General features: G+C 63.6%; 2 protein-coding genes across 3 annotated transcripts; both read right to left on the bottom strand.

The window, feature by feature from the left end:
* Positions 1–261: 261 nt before the first annotated feature.
* RASAL3 (RAS protein activator like 3) lies at positions 262–14060 on the bottom strand. The gene is made up of 19 exons (XM_037407105.1): positions 14028–14060; positions 11555–11957; positions 10330–10448; positions 10151–10214; positions 8473–8561; positions 8296–8384; positions 8085–8217; positions 7310–7408; positions 6223–6759; positions 5534–5678; positions 5168–5312; positions 4049–4285; positions 3375–3576; positions 3116–3219; positions 2086–2398; positions 1330–1455; positions 1045–1243; positions 584–656; positions 262–510 (listed from the first exon to the last, which is right to left on the bottom strand). The coding sequence occupies exons 2-18, from the start codon at positions 11955–11957 to the stop codon at positions 652–654; spliced, it is 3009 nt and encodes a 1002-aa protein (XP_037263002.1). The 5' UTR covers positions 14028–14060; the 3' UTR covers positions 262–510; positions 584–651.
* A 538-nt stretch (positions 14061–14598) lies between these two features.
* Positions 14599–18415, bottom strand: PGLYRP2 (peptidoglycan recognition protein 2). Of its 2 annotated transcripts, none has more exons than XM_037407120.1 (5): positions 18295–18415; positions 16209–17048; positions 15570–15780; positions 15193–15487; positions 14599–14870 (listed from the first exon to the last, which is right to left on the bottom strand). In XM_037407120.1, exons 1-5 carry the CDS (start codon positions 18353–18355, stop codon positions 14742–14744), a joined length of 1536 nt encoding a protein of 511 aa, XP_037263017.1. In that variant the 5' UTR covers positions 18356–18415; the 3' UTR covers positions 14599–14741. The 2 variants fall into 2 exon arrangements, with proteins under 2 accessions (XP_037263017.1, XP_037263018.1); XM_037407121.1 differs by having other exon boundaries at positions 14773–15054; positions 18295–18414.
* Positions 18416–18998: the final 583 nt, after the last annotated feature.

Raw genomic sequence — 18998 nt, 5'->3', positions numbered from 1 at the left:
TGTGTCGTCCCCGAGGGCACCCCATGCCCCGAAGGGTCCCCGCAGCCCTGTTGTCCCTAAAATGTCCCCATGGCCCTGCCCTGAGGGGTCCCTATGGCCCTGCCATCCCCATTATGGGCCCAAACCGTCCCCACAACCATGTCCCCAGGGGTTCCCTGCTGTCCCTTTCACTGCCCCAGGTCTTTGGATGTTCCAGGCAGGCATCGGGTGCTGGGGACAGGGTGGGGACAGAACCCTGGGGGGTGGCAGGACACAACCAAGCACCTTGTAACGCTGTTTATTGCTTGGGACACCCTGCAGGACGGGGACCAAACCTGCAGGAACCACAGGAGATGATGTTGGGGACATCGGGACGGCCAGTTACACGCTGGTGGCTTGAGCATCATCACCGCTTTCGTCCCAACCTCGCGTCAGCACCCAGCGTCCCGTCCTGCCGGGGGTGCCCAGGACGTGGGCGACGGCACCCCGCAGCTCCGCCTGGTCCCTCTCCAGCACCGCCAGCCGCCTCTCCTGCCAGGGGACCACGTCAGTGCCACCAGGTCCCCCGCGTCACCCCTGGGTGCACCCACAGCCCAGCTCTTACCAGCTCCTGGCTCTTCTCCTCGTGGTCTTCAGCCTCTCCAGGTCCTTCTCCTAGTGCCTCAGCAGCCGTCAGCCTAATGGGGGGGGTGAGCCAAGACCCTGCCCCGGTGGTGGCACCCTCTGATTTGGGGCACCCACTCCCCACCCCCACCTGACACCCACTTCCCACCCCCACCTGGCACCCACTCCCCACCCCCACCTGACACCCACTCCCCCACCCCCACCTGACACCACTCCCCACCCCCAACTGGCACCCACTCCCCACCCCACCTGACACCCACTCCCCCACCCCACCTGGCACCCACTCCCTACCCCCCACCTGGCACCCATTCCCCACCCCCACCTGGCACCCACTCCCACCCCCACCTGACACCCACTCCCCACCCCCCACCTGGCACCCACTCCCCACCCCCACCCGACACCCACTCCCTACCCCACCTGGCACCCACTTCCCCCCCCCACCTGGCACCCAATTGGCCGCACGGGCGTTGGCCTCCTCCAGCTGCTGCCGCAGACGCTCGAGCTGCTCCCGGTGCTGCCCCTGCTCGTGCCGCAGCCCCCGCTGGTGCCCCTCCATCTCGCCCACCTGCCTCTCCGCCAGCCGCAACTTCTCCCGGTTCTCCGCCACCTCCTGCCGCAGCACCTCGATCAACCGCCCGTGCTGGAAGGGGGGACGAGGACTCGGGTGTGGGGAGGGGGTCTGGGGGGCACCCCCGTGCCTTGGGCTGCCACCCACCCTGGCGTTACCTTCTCCAGCGGGCGCACGGCATAGAGCTCGCCCTGCGCCGCCGCTGCCGCCTCCTCCGCGTAGCGCTGCCACGGCACCGTTGATTTGCGTGGTAGCGACACCGATGAGCGCAACTTCCCGTGACCCTACGGTGGCACCCATTAACGGCGCCGGTGGCACCATGAACACCACCCACCAAGCACCCACCCCAACACCAGGGTGATGGCTGCCGCGGCTTCCCGCAACCCTATGGTGGCACCGGTTAACGGCACCAGTGGCACCATCAACGCTACCCGCCGAGCATCCACCCCAACACTGGAGCGATGGCACGATGGCTGCCGCGGCTTCCCACGACCCTACGGCACCGGTGGCATCCGTTAACGGCACCCACCGAGCACCCACCCCAACACCAGGGCGATGGCATGATGGCTGCTGCAGCTTACCGCAACCCTACGGTGGCATCTGTTAATGGCACCGGTGGCACCATCAATGCCACCCACCGAGCACCCACCCCACCGGGATGATGGCGCGATGGCTGCTGCGGCTTTCTGCAACCCTACGGCACTGGTGGCACCTGTTAACGGCGCTGGTGGCACCATCAACGCCACCCACCGAGCACCCACCCTAATGCCAGGGTGATGGCACGATGGCTGCCGCGGCTTCCCGCAACCCTACGGCACCAGTGGCACGTGTTAACAGCACTGGTGGCACCATCAACACCGCCCACCGAGCACCCACCCCACCGGGACAATGGCGTGATGGCTGCCGTGGCTTACCGCGGCATCGCATGGCACGAGGGACCCCGGGGTGTCATTGGCGGGTGGCTCAGCCACCTGCTCAGCGCTGCTCTGCTTGCGCAGGCGCCGGGTGGCTTTGATCTGTGCCGGCACGCTCTGGGTGCGCTGCACGTTGCGGCGTTCCCGGTTGGGTGGCGGTGATGGGACCAGTGCCGGTGATGGCTCTGGGTCTGGGCCATCCTCCCGGCTCCGGCCACGGCGGATGCTGGTGAGGGACTGGCTCTTGATGAGGGGACTGTGCTTGCTCAGGTCCCGTGGTGGCACGAAGCCTGGTTTGAAGCTTTCTGCCTTGCTGAGAGGGGAGGTAGGCGATGGAGAGGGCCAGGAAAGTCCAGAACCATCCTGAACCCCACTGGGACCAGAGGCACCCCAGACCCCCTTGGGGTTGGACCCATCTCCTGAGCCCAGCCTAGACCTGGACTACCCCAAGCTCAGACAGGACCAGAAACACCCCCTGAATCCATCTGGGACCAGGAACATCTCCTGGTGTCCACCAAATCCAGTCCAGACCAAAAACAGCACCTGAACTGGGACAAGAACCATCCCCCACCTGGACAACAACCATCTGCTGGACCCACCAGGGACCAAAACCATCCCCTGAACTGGGACCAGCCTAGACCTGAACTACCTCAAACCCAGTTAGGTCCAGAAACACCTCCTGAATCCACCTGGGACCAGGAACATCTCCTGGAGCCAGCCTGGTGGCCACCAAATCCAGTCCAGACCAAATCCATCCCCTGAACTGGGACCGGAACCACCCCCAACCTGGACCACAACCATCTGCTGGACCCACCAGGGACCAAACCCATCCCCTGAACTGGGACCAGAACCACCCCCAACCTGGACCAAAACTATCTGCTGGACCCACCAGGGACCAAAACCATTCCCTGAACCCAGCCAGACCCACAACCACCCCAAACCCACCCTCGTGCCACCACTGTCCCAAAGCTCCTCCTGGCCCCACATGTCCACCTTGGTCACATGTGTCCCTCTGACCACCCACCAGTACCTTTGCTCCGTGGTGGAGCTGAGACGGACGGAGACAGGGACAGGGGTCCCCTCCCTGATGGCAGTGAGGATGGTGGGCAGGGGCTCCAGCTCCTCCTGCGTGGCCTACCAGGACCAGGACAAGACAAGGACATTATGGGGACAACGGGTGGCCGTGGGGTAAGTGCCATCCATGGGGCAACGGCCACCAGCTCTGTCTGTGGACAGAAGGAAGTGGCCAGCCTTGCCAGCTACCCTTGGGGACAAACGGGTGGTGGTACCTGGTCCAGGCTGGAGAAGATGTCACAGAGCAGCAGGTGGAGGGTGGCGAGCTCCAGAGCCAGGTCCACGTAGCCATCGTAGGTGGCCATGTGGACGCTGCTCTCGGGGTTGGCCACACTCTGCAGGAATTCTGTCATGGTGCTGCAGTTGTGCTCCAGGAACTCGTTCATGAAGCCCATGTAGGCCTCTTTCTCTCCAAACCTGGGGACCACCATGTCCAGTCACCTGAAGGCCAGGAGAAGGCCTGGGCCACCATTGTGGTCATGGGCCAGGCCACCTCCAGGATCATGGTCCAAGTCATCACAACGTCCCTGCACTGTGTCACCACCAGAAGCCAGGACATGGGTGAGGACACATCCATGTTCTCCAACCAAGCCACCCACAGGTCAGGCCACCACAGGTGACACATGGGGCTCTTCATGGAGTGGAGATATCACAGCCCATGGCATTTATGGGACATCCCTTCTGCTCCATGGCATGTTGGGGACAAGATCTCACAGCCCATGGCATTTATGGGACATCTCTGCTGCTCCATGGCATGTTGAGGACAACCCAACTGCCCCATGACCGTCCATGGCACGTGCCACACAGCATGTAGGGATGTCCCCACCACCCCATGGCTCCCCGATGGACATGTGTGCCCCCGCCCAGTGCCGTCCCTGCCGTGACGTACGTGGTGAAGTTGGCCAGGTTCTGGATGACCTTGGCCACCAGGGTGAGGGTGCGGGTGGTGGCTTCGCTCGGGTACTCCTGGACGAGGCCGAAGAGGCTCGGGGACATGATGGCCGGGCAGAGGAAGCGCAGGAAGAGGGACGCCGAGACCAGGCGCTGCCCGATGGGTGCTTTGCCCCGCGCCGTGCACTCATCCTGCCACGCTGAGAAGATCTCACCCAGCTCCGCCGGGAAGGTCCTATGGAGAGACGTCCTGATGGGGGATGGGGTAGTGGGGGTGGGCTGGAGCCCCTGCAGGGTGCCACCCTGGGGTGTGGTGGGATGGGGTGCCCGCCATGCTGTGCTTGTCCCTGTGCTCGTCCCCTCTGCTGGCCTCCAAGGTTCTTCCTGGTGCCCATCTCCCTGTTCATCCCAGGGATGGTGCCCACCCCTATCCCTCTGTCCCCCATCCCCATGTCTGTCCCCAGGCTTGTACCCAGGTCCTGCTGGTGCCCATCTCCATGTCCCAAGGATGGTGCCCACCCCCATCCCTCTGTCCCCCATCCCCATGTCTGTCCCCAGGCTTGTACCCAGGTCCTGCTGGTGCCCATCTCCATGTCCCAAGGATGGTGCCCACCCCCATCCCTGTGTCCCCCATCCCCATGTCTGTCCCCAGGCTTGTACCCAGGTCCTGCTGGTGCCCATCTCCATGTCCCAAGGATGGTGCCCACCCCCATCCCTGTGTCCCCCATCCCCATGTCTGTCCCCAGGCTTGTACCCAGGTCCTGCTGGTGCCCATCTCCATGCTCACCCCAGGGATGGTTCCAGTCCCCAAACCCATCCCCATGCCCACCCTAGGGATGGTGCCCACCCCCTTTCCTGACCCTCATGTCCACCCCAGGGATGGTGCCAGTCCCCAAACCCATCCCCATGCCCATCCTGGTGCCACAGCCTGTCCTCCTGCCCATCCCCATCCCTGTCCCCAAGCCCATCCCTGTGCCCATGCCCATCTCCAAGCTTCTCCCAGCTCCTCCTGGCATTGGTGCCCACTGTCCTGCCTGTCCCATTGCCCATGCTGTCCATCCCCAAACCCATCCCTGTGCAGGTGCCCGTCCCCATGGCCACCCGCGTGTGCCCTCACTCGCAGGAGGTGGCGATTCGCTGGAGGGTCTCCTCGCAGACCTGCCGCAGGTTGTTCTGGTTGTCGGAGAGGTCCAGGCTGGCGCATTTGCTGGGATCCACCTCGCAGCTGTCATCCGAGGTGCAGAGCTGGGCCACAATCTCACCTGGGCACCAAGGGACAACCTGTGAGAGGTGTCCAAGTGGCCACCACCATAGGGATGGCTGGGACAAGCCTCCACCACATCCCCATGGATGTTCTGGGGGTTTCTTGCAGCCCAAAGTGCCCCCTAATGCCCTGTAGCACCCAGTAACTTCATGCCCAGGATGTCCTGCATCCCAGAACATCCCATAATGTCCCACAAAGCCCTGTGATGTTCGGCCGTACCCAGCGTGTCCTGGAGGTACTTGCCCCCCACCAGTTTCATGTACTCGTCAATGGCCTTGGTGGCCAGCGTGTTCTCGCGGAAGATCAGTGCCTCGCGGTCGTCAAAGCGGTCCAGCTCAGCTACGCCAAGGTCAATGAGGAACGACTGCCAGGACATGTTGGAGGGCTCAGAGGGCACCCATGGCCCCAGACTGGCTCCACCAACCCACCCTGGGAAGGGCCAGGATCATATCCACCCCCCCCCCCCCCGCCCCCGTCCCATTCAAATACATCCATCCCATCAACTCAACTCATCCCAACCCAAGCCATCCAACCCCAACCCATCCCCTCCATCCCATCCCCTCCCAACCCAACTCATCGAACCCCAACCCATGTCATCCATCTCATCCTCTCCCAACCCATCTCATCCATCCCACCCCCTCCCAACCCAACCCATCCAACGCCAACCCAACTTATCCATCCTATCCCCTCCCAACCCAACCCATCTAACCCCAACCCATCTCATTCATCCCCTCCCAACCCAACCCATCTACCCCATCCATCCCACCCCAGCTTTCCTGGCACCCCCAACCCATGATACCCATCCCACCCCAACTGCCAAACCCACAACACATGAGATGACAACCACCTCGCCCCTATCCACCTTCCCCCCCCCTCCCCATGTCCCCCATGGCCACCACCCGCTCCACCTTGGCCTTCCCAGTGCTCTGCAAGACGTGGACCAGGGCACCAGCCAGCTCCTCCTTGTGCCGGACAGCGATGGTGGGCTCCAGGTGGGCACACAGCTCCCGGTAGTGGAAGGTGATGAACTCAGCCAACTCCTTGTAGCGCACGATGGGCAGCACCCGCACCTCCCGGTAGCGCCCACGCACCCTCACCGACGGCACCCGCTCACCTCCCCCAGGACCACTCAGCGGGTACCAGCGCTCCAAGGGCTGCCGGGTGGCTGCCAGCTCGGCCAAGGGGACGGTGATGGAGGCCACCGGTTGTCCAGGTTGGTCATCACGGCAAAGGGCGAGGGTGAGGGCACGGGTGGGTGGTAGGGCGGCCAACTGGAAGAGTTCACCCCAAAAGAGCTCACCATCGGGACCGGCCACCTTGGCGGTGGTACGGGCAAAGAGGGTGCCATCCAGGTGGAGGTGACAACGGAGCCGCCGCCGAGGTGGCAGGTCCCGTGCTTCGTACACCCACAGGCTCAGTGCCAGCTCCAGCCGCTCGCAGTTGTCCTGTCGGGGTGGGGGGGTCATGGAGGGGGTGTGTGTAAATCTGGGGGGTGGGGGTTGGTGGCTACTGGGGACTCTGTGGGTGGACATGGGAACGGGGACAAGAGGGGACGTGGAGGGACAAAAGGGGATATAGGGGCAATAGGGAACAGGAGGGGACATAGAGGACGGGGGGGACACTGGGGACAGGAGGGGAAAGGGGAACTGGGGGGGACATGGGGGACTGGAAGGGGGCACAGGATTCAGTGCAGGGACTTGGGGACAGGAGGGGACGTGGGTGACAGGATGGGACACGTGGGACAGGAGGGGACAACCAAGTCCTCAGGGGACAGGAGGGGACACAGGGACACAGGGCTGTGGGTGCCAGCAGGGCTCCAGGGTGGCTCATGCCCCAGTTTCCCCAGCCAGCCCTGCCAGTGGGCCTCATACTGCCCACTGGGGAGGCAGGGGGTGTGTGGGTAGTCCCCCATGTGGGGGTGCTGGGGGGTTCCCACCCCCTGGGGATGGGGGGGGGGTGGCCCATGAGTGGCCCATGGGTGTCCCGCAGTCCCACCTTGTTGGGCTGCACAGTCCGGCGCAGGTTCTCGATCCAGCGGTCGCGCTCAGCCAGGGATGTGCACCCAAAGGACCGGCTGCCCTCGCCTGTGATGATCTGGGTGCAGGGAGGGTGTCTGGAGGGGCACCCTTGGGTGCCTGGGAGGGGGCTGTGCTGGGGGTCTGGGTGACCATGGCTAAGGGCTGTGCTGAGGGGTCTTTTTGGTGCTGAGTGGGAGCACCCTGGGTGCCTTTGAAGGGTGCCCTGCATTCCGCTCCGGGGTTTGTTGGGTGCCCCATCACGGTACCTGGGTGCCATGGGTGCTCCTCCAGGGTGCCATGGGTGCTCTGGACACCCTGGGGGCTTTTCCAGGGGGCCCTGGGTGCCTGTGCAGGGTGTTCTGGGTCTCCAGTTGCCACTCCAAGGTGCCTGGTGTACCCTGGGTGCACCCCAGGGTGCCATGGGTGACTATCTACGTGGCCACGGGTGCCCTGGGTGCTTCTCCAAGGTGCCATGGTGTACCCCGGGTACCTCTCCAGGGTGCCATGGGTGCCCTGGGTGCCTATTCAAGGTGCCATGGGTGCTATGGGTGCCTATCCAAGGTGCCATGGTGTACCCCGGGTGCCTATCCAAGGTGCCATGGGTGCCCTGGGTGCCTATCCAAGGTGCCATGGATGCACTGGGTGCCTATCCAAAGTGCCCTGGGTGCCCTTAGGTTCTCCTTCAGGTTGCCCTCTGTGCCCCCCCAGGGTGCCCTGGCTGCACCCCGAGCACCCCCCTGCAAGCCCATTACCTGAAAGCAAAACTTCTCTCCCACGATGCTGCCGTGCACGGGCCGGACGATGACGTTGTCCCCGGTGAGGTCCAGCTCAGCGGCGCTGGGTGCTGGCAGCAGCGATTCCCGTGAGCCACTCCTGCTGGGCACCCTACAGGGACAGCACGGTCACCCAAGCACCCCCCCCCAGCACCCCCCCAACCCACCGCCTCACCCCACCCTGCCGGACCTTTCGCCGTTGGGGACCATTGCTGCTGGAGTCTCAGCTTTGGAGCCACCACGACCTTTCCGCTCCCGGAGCCTCTTCCACAATAACCCCTGGATGGGGTGAGGAGACGGGTGCCGTGTCAGCCATGGGGGGGGCCAGCACCCGGGGGGGGGGGGCTGGGGGTAAGGGGGTGCCCACCTTGACATTGCTGAACTGCAGGGTGGGGGAGGTTTCGCTCTCGCTGCTTCTCCCGGCACCTCGGGTGCTCCGCTCATCCACAGCGGAGTCTGGGGGGGGGCACCCAGCATCAAGACCCCTCTTGCCCAGCACCCTGAGCACCCCAACACTGCACCAGCATTTGGGGGGGGCAGGATACATCCATACCTCCCCTCCCCCCTGGGGAAACATCAGTCAAAGCTGGAGGAAGCAGCCAGGTGCCTGGTTCTGGGTGCCCAATCCTGCACCTCCCCCTACCCATAGCCCCCAGTTGCAGCCAAGCTGTGGGTGCTGCAGGTGGGCGCTCAGGGGTGCGAGGGTGCAGGGATTTATCCTGATGCCCTGCCTCCAGTGCTGCAAAGCTCAGCACCCATCCAGGATGGTGTCACCCTGGTGCCATGTGGGTGCTGGTCCAGGCTGCTGGGGTCACTCACCTCCCTGCGCGGCGCAGAGCACCCAGCGCCGGGGCCCCATGGCGGGTGGCGATGCCGGTGTGGGGTGCAGGGGGGAAGGCGGTAGCGGTTATCGCTGCCATCGGCAGGCACAGCAGCGGGGAGGAAGCGGTGACGGTACAAGGCAGCCTTGCGCATCACGCTTCCTGCATGGGGCTGGTGTGGGGCACGGCGTGGGGCATGGCACAATGCATGGCAAGGGGCACAGGACACAGCGTTGGGCATGGGGCATGGCGTGGGGCACAAGGCACGGCGTGGGGCATGGCACAACACACAGCGTGGGGCATGGGGCACAGTGTGGGGCACAGGGCACAGCGTGGGGCATGGCAAAATGCAGGGCATGGGGCAGGGGGCATGGCATGGGGCACGGCAGAACGCATGGTACGGGGCACGGGGCATGGCGTGGAGCATGGTACAGGGCATGGTGTGGGGCACAGGGCATGGCAGGGTGCATGGCATAACACACAGCGTGGGGCACAGGGCATGGCATGGGGCACGGCACAGGGCTTGGCATGGTCTGCTGCATGGCACAGTGCATGGTGCAGTGCACAGCATGGTGCACGGCATGGCACAGCAGGTGTCATAGTGCATGGTGTGGTGCACAGCATGGTGTGTGGCATGGTGCATGGTGCATGGTGCATGGTGCATGGTGCATGGTGCATGGTGCATGGTGCACGGCACGGCAAATCACGTGTCGTAGTGCATGGCATGGTGCACAACATGGTGCATGGCATGGTGCATGGTGCATGGTGCACAGCACAGCACAGCACGTGTCGTAGTGCATGGTGTGGTGCCCAGCATGGTGCCCAGCATGGTGCGTGGCATGGTGCATGGTGTGTGGCGCACGGGGCACGGCATGGCACACGGCCGTGGTGAGCACACAGTGCACAGTGCATGGCGCAGGGCCACGTGGTGCATGACACAACGCACGGCGCAGCGCATGATGCACGACTGCATGGCACACGACACAACACACGCGCAGTGCATGATGCGTGACCGCGTGGCACACGGCACGGTGCGTGGTGTGGCACATGATGCACGGATGTGTGGCACATGACATGGTGCACGTCACGGCACACGGTATGGCATGTGGCCAAGAGAGCTCCACGCACCAGAGCCACACCAGAGCTGCATGCACACGGCTTGCACCAGCGCATGCCGACATCCTGTGGCACCCGTGTGCGGCAGCGTGGGCTGCATGAGCTCACCAGGGTCCCTCGTGCCGCCTGCCGGTTTGGCACTCCCCGTCCAGTTCCTGCTCTTGCCCACAGCCTGGGGACACGGAGGGGTCAGCCAATGGTGTCCCCAGCACCCACCTGTGCACCCCAGGGGATGTCGGCACAAGCCCCTGGGTTCCCTGGGGGGACTCATGTCCCCGTGTCCTCACCTCTCTGTCTCTGCCCACGAGGACCAGGTGGCCGTCCACCAAAGAGAAGTTGGAGACATCCCACACCGGGGTGGCGGGTGCTGGTGCCAGCAGGATGGATGATGTCCCATGGGTGTTGGCTGGGGGTGCAGAGCACGGTGTCGGTGGGCAGGGGGGCTCCCCGTGCCCCAGCACCCGTGGGTAGCGTGGCACTGCCAGGGGACATGGCTGTCACACTGCTATGGGTGTGGTGATGGTGCCAGAGGACTATGGACCACCTCCACGGTCCACCATGGTGGACAGGTGGCCATGGAGGTGCCACCATGAGCGTGGTGACCTTGGGGGACACATGGCCACGGAGGTGCCACCATGGGTGTGGTGATGCTGGTGGACACGTGGCCACGGAGGTGCCACCATGGATGTGGTGATGCTGGGGGACACGTGGCCACAGAGGTGCCACCATGGGTGTGGTGATGCCAGGAGGGGCCAAACCTGGGTGGCTGCTCTGCCCAGGGCCCTGCCAGCACTATGGGTGGCCCCGCTGGCACCGTGGGTGGCCCTGCTGGCACTGTGGGTGGCCTTGCCAGGGCCAAGCCAGTTTTGCCAGATCTGGGTGCCGCTGGCACCCATGTGGCTCCATGTGCCACCACCAAGCCCCGTGCCAGGCACATGTGGGACCAGGGCCACGGGTGGCTGAGTAGGCCCTGGGGACAGGTGGGACCCAGCCACCCTGCACCCATGGGTGCCCCCCCCAACCTTGGAGGGCACCAACACCAGTGAAGCCTGGGCAGATCCTGCACCCTGCTGTGAGCCCAAAGTCACCCACCCAGACCCCAGCTGTCACCATCCCACCCATCGCCCCATCACCCACCACCCGTCACCGCCACCCAGTGCCCTCAGCCTGCTGCCCCCCGCCCACCACCCCAGATCATCACCCCCATCATCGTTACCACCCCCCACCCAGCATTATCACCCCCCACCCAGCATTGTCACCCCCCACCCATCATTACCACCCCCCACCCATCATCACCCTCTACCCAGCATTATCACCCCCTACTAAGCATTATCACCCCCCACCCATCATCATCACCCCCTACCAAGCATTATCACCCCCCACCCAGCATTACCACCCCACACTCCTTATCCCCAGCCCCCACCCCTCCTCCACACTTCCCCACCCCCCTCTGCCCACCGCCACCACCTCCCACCCTCCCTGACCCCCACCCTCCGCCGCACCCCCCCTTACCTGGCAGAGCATCATGGAGCACCTGCTCCACCTTGGCGCTGCTCTCCATGGGACCCTTCCTCTTGGAGACGGAGCGCAGGTACCACTGCAGGGTGGTCCTGCCCCCCTCGGCACCCCGCGTCTCCTTGGGACCCTTGGATGGGGCCGAAAAGGCCCGTTGGAAGAGGGACCGACGGGTGCTGGCCTTGGGTGCCCCCATGGGGGACGTGCCCTCTTCAAGACCACTGGGCTCGGGGTGGCTGTAGGAGCGTTTCCATCCCTGCAGCCGGCTCCAGTGGCGGCTCCCTGGGGACCCTGCGCCCCGCGCAGCTTCTCGGTCACCCATGGGTGCTGCTGTTCGCCACTTGTAGGTCTTGAGCAGGGCTGGTGGCTCAGGGCCAGGTGGGGGTCGCTCTGGGTCCATCTGTGGGGTGGGGAGAGACACGTCAGCCATGGGGTGGGGGGTGGGAGGTGGGAGACCCTTATCCGGGCACCCCAACCTACCATCCCCACCTGGGCAGCCCTATCTGAGAGTCACTTTATGGGTGCCCCTATCCAGGCACCCCCACCCAGGGCACCCCTATCTGGGTGCCTCTATCCAGGCACCCAAGCCCAGACACCCCTATAAGAGCACCCCTATATGAGCACCCTATATGAGCACCCCTATATGAGCACCCTATATGAGCACCCTATATGAGCACCCTATATGAGCACCCCTACATGAGCACCCCTACATGAACACCCTATAAGAGCACTTCTATATGAGCACCCCTATATGAGCACCACTACATGAGCACCCTATAAGAGCACGCCTATATGAGCACCCCTACATGAGCACCCCTATATGAACACCCTATATGAGCTCCCTATATGAGCACCCCTACATGAGCACCCCTATATGAACACCCTATATGAGCACCCTATATGAGCACCCCATAAGAGCACTCTATATGAGCTCCCTATATGAGCACCCTATATGAGCACCCCTATATGAGCTCCCTATATGGGCACCCTATATGAGCACCCCTACATGAGCACCCCTACATGAACACCCTATAAGAGCACCCCTATATGAGCACCCTATATGAGCACCCTATATGAGCACCCCTACATGAGTACCCCTATATGAGCACCCCTATAAGAGCACCCCTACATGAGCACCCTATATGAGCACCCTATATGAGCACCCCTATATGAGCTCCCTATATGAGCACCCTTTATGAGCACCCTATATGAGCACCCTATAAGAGCACCCCTATATGAGCACCCTATATGAGCACCCCTACATGAGCACCCCTACATGAGCACCCCTATATGTGCACCCCTATAAGAGCACCCCTACATGAGCACCTATATGAACACCCTATATGAGCACCCTATATGAGCACCCTATATGAGCACCCCTAATGGGTGCCGCCACCCTGTGCCCCCCTATCTGGGGGTCTCAATCTGCCCCCCCCGCTCCCCAATCCAGGCACCCTCACTGGGGCCCCCCACATGGCTGCCCTTCTCCAGGGCACCCTCAGGCCCCCCAGTTTGTGTCCTGTCACCCAGGGCACCCTTAACTGGGACCCACTTTGGGGCACCTTGGGGTGCCCCTCGCTGTGGGGTGGCTCTGCCCACCCTGGGGTCCCCATTTCCATGGGTGGCCCAGCCACTGTGGGGGTCCCCCCACCCCGTGGGTGCCCACATTTCTGAGGTGCCCCTGCCACCCAGGACCCCCCAGTTTGGGGGTGCCCATGTCCCCAGACTGCCCCTGTCCACTGGGGGGTCTCCATCTCGTGGGTGCTGCTGTCCCTGGCCACCCCGGGGTCCCCCCACCCACGGGTGCCAATACTCCTTGCAGCACCCATCCCTGCCGGGGCGCGGTGGCACGGCAGGTGCGGCAGCATCAGCCTTTGGTGACAGTGGGGTGCGGTGACACCAGGGCCGGGGTGACACCCAGGCAGGTGGCCTGACACCCCCGGTGGCCCCGAGCGCAGGCGGGTGCTGGCAATGCTTCCGTCGCTGCCGCCGCTGCGGTTCCCCTCACACCGCCACCCCGTTTCATCCTGGCACCTGCACCCCGCGCCAGGACCCCGCCAGCACCCCAGGGTGAGCCCAGGGTGGGGGGCTGGGTGCACCCAGGACCTCCTCACCGTCCCCCCCCCACCCCCCTGGTGAGATGTGGGTGCCTATGGCTCCAATTTCGGGGTGCCAGCACTCCAGAGCTGAGCTGCAGAGGGGGTCCAAACGCTGGGGTGGGACGGTTTTGGGGTCCCCCCCAAACTTGCAGCACCCTACAGCACCCCATCACCCACACCCCCCCTCCAGAACCCCATCACCCATACCCCCCGCAGCACCCCATCACCCATACCCCCCCCCTGCAGCGCCCCAGGGTGCTGCCTCACCCCACCCCAGCATCCTGCATCTCCCACGTACCCACCAGGCTGGAGCATCACCCTGGGGTGCCCCCCCGCCCCCCCCATGTCCCATCCCCCCATCCCCGTGGTACCTCGGCTGTTCTCTGGCACCCTGACTCGGCCTCCCCGGTTCCTGTCGTGGCTTCCCCATGTGACCAGGCAGGAGTTTCAGTCACACCCTCACCTCCGCCTCTGCCCCAGTGATGTTATCTCCGCTCCCAGTTTACACTGGGCCACAGCTCGGGGTATGTCGAAGGGGGTGACCCACCCTGGACCAACCCCCGAGGGGGGCTGGGGCCCCTGGTGGCCAGGGGCACGCATCGGGTTTAAACGCCATCATTAGGTTTCAGAGTGAACGGGTGCTGGAGCTGGCAGTTCCTGGGTGCTGTGGTGGGGGGTGCAGCGTGGGAGCTGGATGTCCGTCTGGGGGGTGGGATATGGAGGGGGGGGGGTCTCCTTGGGGGTCATGTGGGGTCCCCAAGGGATGGGGTAAGGGGGGGACAGCACTGCTTGGGCATACGTGTACACACACACACACACGTGTGCCACAGCACCCAGCCCTGCAGCAGGTCCTGGGCACCTGGGTCCCTCAGGTCCTCTCCCATGGCCATCCCCTCCCCCATGCCTCAGTTTCCCTCTTGTTGTCCAGAGACCACCCAAAGCTGATGTCCTGCCACTGACTTTATTGCAGGGGGATTTCTGGTGGCTTGTGGCTACAGGAAGGGGCTGCTGGGCCGGTGGGGCCAGGTCAGGACCCTCCTGGCCCGGTGCCAATCTGGGCCAGGATCTGTCCAGGCTGGTAGGCTTCAAGGTTGAGGTTCTTCTGGGCCAGGGTCCGTCAGGGTTGGCATCCATTGGGCTGGTGTCCACGTGGACCAGGGTCCATCAGGGTTGGCATCCATGGGTTTGGTGTCCACCTGGCCCAGGGCTGATCCCTGATGACATCCCTTGGCTCAGGGTCTGTCTGGACCAGGGTCCACCCAGGCCGGCACCCACAGAACCAACATCTGTTGGACCAGGGTTCATCTAGACCATCACCCATCAGGCCAGCATCCACCTAGATCACCATCCAACCTCTCCCGCACCCATCCAGACCAGGATCCAGAGGGCTGGTCCTCACTGCAGAGGAGAGAAGAAACCATGACCAGCCCCACCACCACCTCCACCAACCCACCACCCTCCCAGGCATGCCAGCTGGACCAGACACCCCAACCGGGCACCCAACCTCCAAGCCATGAAGATGCCACCGATGCTCACCTTGAAGCCATGCCAGGTCTCAATCTCATGGAAGAGGGAGTTGCCCGGGCAGTTGGTGTGACCCATCTGGCGGTGGCCACGTAAGGTGTAGTTGGGATGGAGCCGGCCAGTCCTCACGGCGCAGGGCAGGAGATTGTCCCGCACCAGGGCAATGGCATCACGGTCTGGCAAGGTGGTCGAGAAGTCTCCAACGTAGCTGACGCCGTAGCCTTTGGTGTTGTAGCCTTTGGTGTGGGCACCCACCCAGTGCCAACCTCGACCTTGGTACAGGTACCCATCCGACCCCACCACGAAGCTGCAAGCACCCACGGGTCAACCTGAGCCACCCAGGGATGGGTGGTGGGGACCACGGTGGGGTGATGGTGACAGGGTCTCACCTGTAGCCAATGTCATCCCAACCACGGGTGTCCTGGTGGAAGCGTTGCATGGCACGCATGGCACGGGCGCAGGCGGTGAAGGTGCGGCACGGAGTGCTGGGTATGAAGGTGTGATGGATATAGACGGAGCCCAAGGGGAGGGTCAACGGTTTGGGGGTGCCCCGGTAGGGACGGGCACCCCACATGCACCGGGGCATGATGGCTGGGCACGCTGCGAGGGAAGGCAGGTGGTGGAGGAAGGGGACATGCCTGGTCCCATGGGCGGTTGGACCCATGGCAGTGTCCCCTGGGGGTCTTGGGGACATGGAGCATCTGCCCAGCTGAGGGACACCTTGGCCTGGGACATGATGGTGTCCCCCTGAGGTCCCCTCATCTAGGGGTAACTGAGGACATACTGGTGTCCAGCCAGGGGACATGGTGGTGTCCAGCCAGGGCACACAGCGGTGGTGGCCACCATGCCAAGCCACATGTCACCACTGAGCTCTCAAAGCTTGACTCCCCTCGGTGCCACCTACACAGCGGTGCCACCAGAGACCCCACCCCCACCCAGGGTGCAGCTCTCCACCCACCCTCCCACCCAATTTTTTTTTGGGGGGGGGACAGAAGATCTGCTCCCACCACCCAGTGCCACCTCCCTACCCACATAGACCTCCGTGAAGTCCCTTGCTGCTTGGCGAGCAATGGCCACCACCTCCTCCGGCTTCACGTCCTCCAGGAGCTCCCGCGTGGGTGGCAGCACCTGCAGCACCCTCAGCATCGCCGCCACCTCCTCCTCCAGCTTCTTCGGTGCCACCAGTGCCCCAAAATCTCGCCGCCGGTAACTGCTGGGTGGTAGCCCCTTCTCCGTGCCGTTGCCTGTCCCATAGTAGCCCCGGAGGAGATCGGCGAGTGGGATGGGTGCTTGGGCCAGCTGGGCACCCAACAGCACCCCATCCATCGCCGCGTTGGCGACGGCATCGGGGATGGGGGAGGGGGGTCCCAGCAGGGTGTAGTTTTGGGGGTCATTGACATCATCCCAACAGCCGGCGGGTCCCAGCGCCGGCCGGTGGCCACCACTGTCACGGGCCAAGAGGAAGGATGTCCCCAAGGCTTCGGTGATGGTGACGGCGTAGAGCGCATCGACGGGTGGCTCCAGGGTGGGGACAGCCCACCCCAACGCCCGCCTGAGGCCAACCTCGATGCCGGCAAGGAGGGGTCCCAGGGTGACGGTGGAGCCGTCGGGTGCCAGCACCGCGCCGCGCTCGGGCGCTGTGGTGTCGTGGTGGAGGAGTTGGGTGAAGAGCAGCCACTGCTCGCGGCTGAGCATTGGTGGAGCTGGTGGGACAGTGGGTGGGTGGCCCAGCACTGCGCGGCACCCCGGGGTGCTGCAGGCACCCAGTGCCCGCGCCAGCTCCGGCACGACGCCGGTGAAGCCGCGGCTGGTTGACTCCAGGGCTTCCACCATCTCCACCACGGAGTCCATGTGGCGCGGTGGGAGACCTGCAACGGGGGACAGGGGGACCTGCAGGGGCACCCATGGGTGCAGGGGGTGGCTGGAGTGTCCTGGGGTGGGTGGGGGGGCTTGGGGTGGGGGGATGTGCCCGAAACAGGGGGGATGCACCCAAACTTTGGGGGGATGCACCCAAAACAGGGAGGATGCACCCAAAAAACAGGGGGAATGCACCCAAAATGGGAGGGAAAGCACCCAGAAAAAGGAAAATGCACCCAAAACTGGATGAATGCAGCTAAAACTGGGTGCAAGCACCCAAAACAAAAGCTAAAATTGGGGTGAAAGCACACAAAACTGAGTGAATGCACCCAAAATGGGAGGGAAAGCACCCAAAACTGGGCAAATGCACCTAAAATTGGGTGAAAGCACCCAAAACTGGAGGGAAAGCACCCAAAACTGGGTGAAAGCACCTAAAACCGGGTGAAAGCACCCAAAACCGGGTGAAAACACCCCAAAACAAGGCAAAAACCCCCAAAATCAGGACGACCGCACCTGCTGCCAGCACCCAGAACCCAAATCCCCCCAAAACTGGGTGCAGCCCCCACCCCCGCCCCACCCACGTGGGCACGAATTTGGGCTCAAATCGCCCTAATTAGGGGGGAAAAAACCAACCAACTGGAGGGATTTTGGCTCGAAAACGGGCTCGGAGAAGCCACTGCGGTTGGCACATGTGTGGTGGTGTGTTGGAGCGTGTTGTGGCATGTCGCTGCACCTCGGGGTGCGTCGTGATGTATTGTGGTATGTGGTGATGTGTTATGGCATGTTGTGGCATGTCGTGGCATGTTGTGGTATGTTATAGGGTGTTGTGGGGTGTTGCCTTGGCGTGTCGTGGTGTGCTGTGGTATGTTATGTGATGTCGTGATGTGTCGTGGCGTGTTGTGGTATGTTATGGGGTGTTGCGGGGTGTTGCCATGGCGTGTCATGGCATGTCGTGGTATGTTACAGGGTGTTGTGGGGTGTTGCCGTGGCGTGTTGCAGTATGTAACGGGGTGTTGTGGGGTGTTGTTGTGACGTGTCGCGGCGTGTCGTGGTATGTTATGGGGTGTTGTGGGGTGTTGCCGTGGCATGTTGCAGTATGTAACGGGGTGTTGTGGGGTGTTGTTGTGACGTGTCGCGGCGTGTCGTGGTATGTTATGGGGTGTTGTGGGGTGTTGCCGTGGCGTGTTGTGGCGTGCCGCGGTATGTTACAGGGTGTTGCCGTGGGGCGTGTCGCGGTGTGGCGTGGGGTGTACCTACCTGCGGTGTGCTGGGCGCAGAGGCTCAGCACCAGGAGCCAGGGGATCGTGGTGCAGGACATGGCCCCCGTCGCGGTGTCCCGTGTTGCGGCCGCGCTGGACTTTGTCCCTGCACCCAGGCCCCGATGTCACCGGGGGTGGGGGGGACACGGGGCGGGGCAGGGTGGCACATGTGTGTGTGGTGTCAGTGCTTCCAGCGGGGCAGCACACATGTGTTTGGGGGGGGTAACACGGGGAGGGGGGGGGGGGAGGGGCTACACACGTGTGCATGCGTGTGCGCATGTGCATATGTACATGTGTGTGCATTGCATGTGCACGGGGTGCGTGTGCAGACATATGGTGCATGGAGGGTTGTGCGTGCATACGTGTGCACACATGTGTACACGTGGTTGGGGGGTGCACAGGGTGTGTGCATGCGCTCTTGCATGCGTGCAAACACGTGTGAGCCCATGGCATTGCCATGTGTGCCCATGGCATTGGCATGTGTGTGCAGGCAAAGGATACATGTGTGCACACGTGTGTGCATGTGCATGCAGAGGGGTGTGTGTGCCACAAGGGGGGTGGCATGGTCAAGGGGTGGCAGCTGGGGGAGGGGACAGTGGGGACAGGGTGGTGGCATCTGGGGGGACAGTGGTGACAGGGAGGTGGCACCTGTGGGGGGACAGTGGGGTGGCATCTGGGGGGACATTGGGGACCAGGGGGGTG

This window comes from Falco rusticolus, chromosome 13, assembly GCF_015220075.1.
Source record: "Falco rusticolus isolate bFalRus1 chromosome 13, bFalRus1.pri, whole genome shotgun sequence".
Lineage (NCBI taxonomy): Eukaryota > Metazoa > Chordata > Aves > Falconiformes > Falconidae > Falco > Falco rusticolus.
The sequence above is the reverse complement of the archived record's forward strand: the minus strand, read 5'-3'. Positions and strand labels throughout refer to the sequence as shown.

What these genes read in the sequence shown, in the direction of transcription:
- RASAL3 (XM_037407105.1), bottom strand. Translation starts at nt 11,957, where the DNA reads ATGGACCCAGAGCGACCCCCACCTGGCCCTGAGCCACCAGCCCTGCTC. An exon ending in TGCAGTTCAGCAATGTCAAG is followed by an intron (nt 8,385 to 8,472) that starts GTGGGCACCCCC and finishes CACCCCATCCAG; the next exon opens with GGGTTATTGTGGAAGAGGCT. An exon ending in GTACCTCCAGGACACGCTGG is followed by an intron (nt 5,313 to 5,533) that starts GTACGGCCGAAC and finishes CTTGGTGCCCAG; the next exon opens with GTGAGATTGTGGCCCAGCTC.
- PGLYRP2 (XM_037407120.1), bottom strand. Translation starts at nt 18,355, where the DNA reads ATGTCCTGCACCACGATCCCCTGGCTCCTGGTGCTGAGCCTCTGCGCC. An exon ending in CTGCGCCCAGCACACCGCAG is followed by an intron (nt 17,049 to 18,294) that starts GTAGGTACACCC and finishes CCCCCGTTGCAG; the next exon opens with GTCTCCCACCGCGCCACATG. An exon ending in CTTCACGGAGGTCTATGTGG is followed by an intron (nt 15,781 to 16,208) that starts GTAGGGAGGTGG and finishes CTTCCCTCGCAG; the next exon opens with CGTGCCCAGCCATCATGCCC.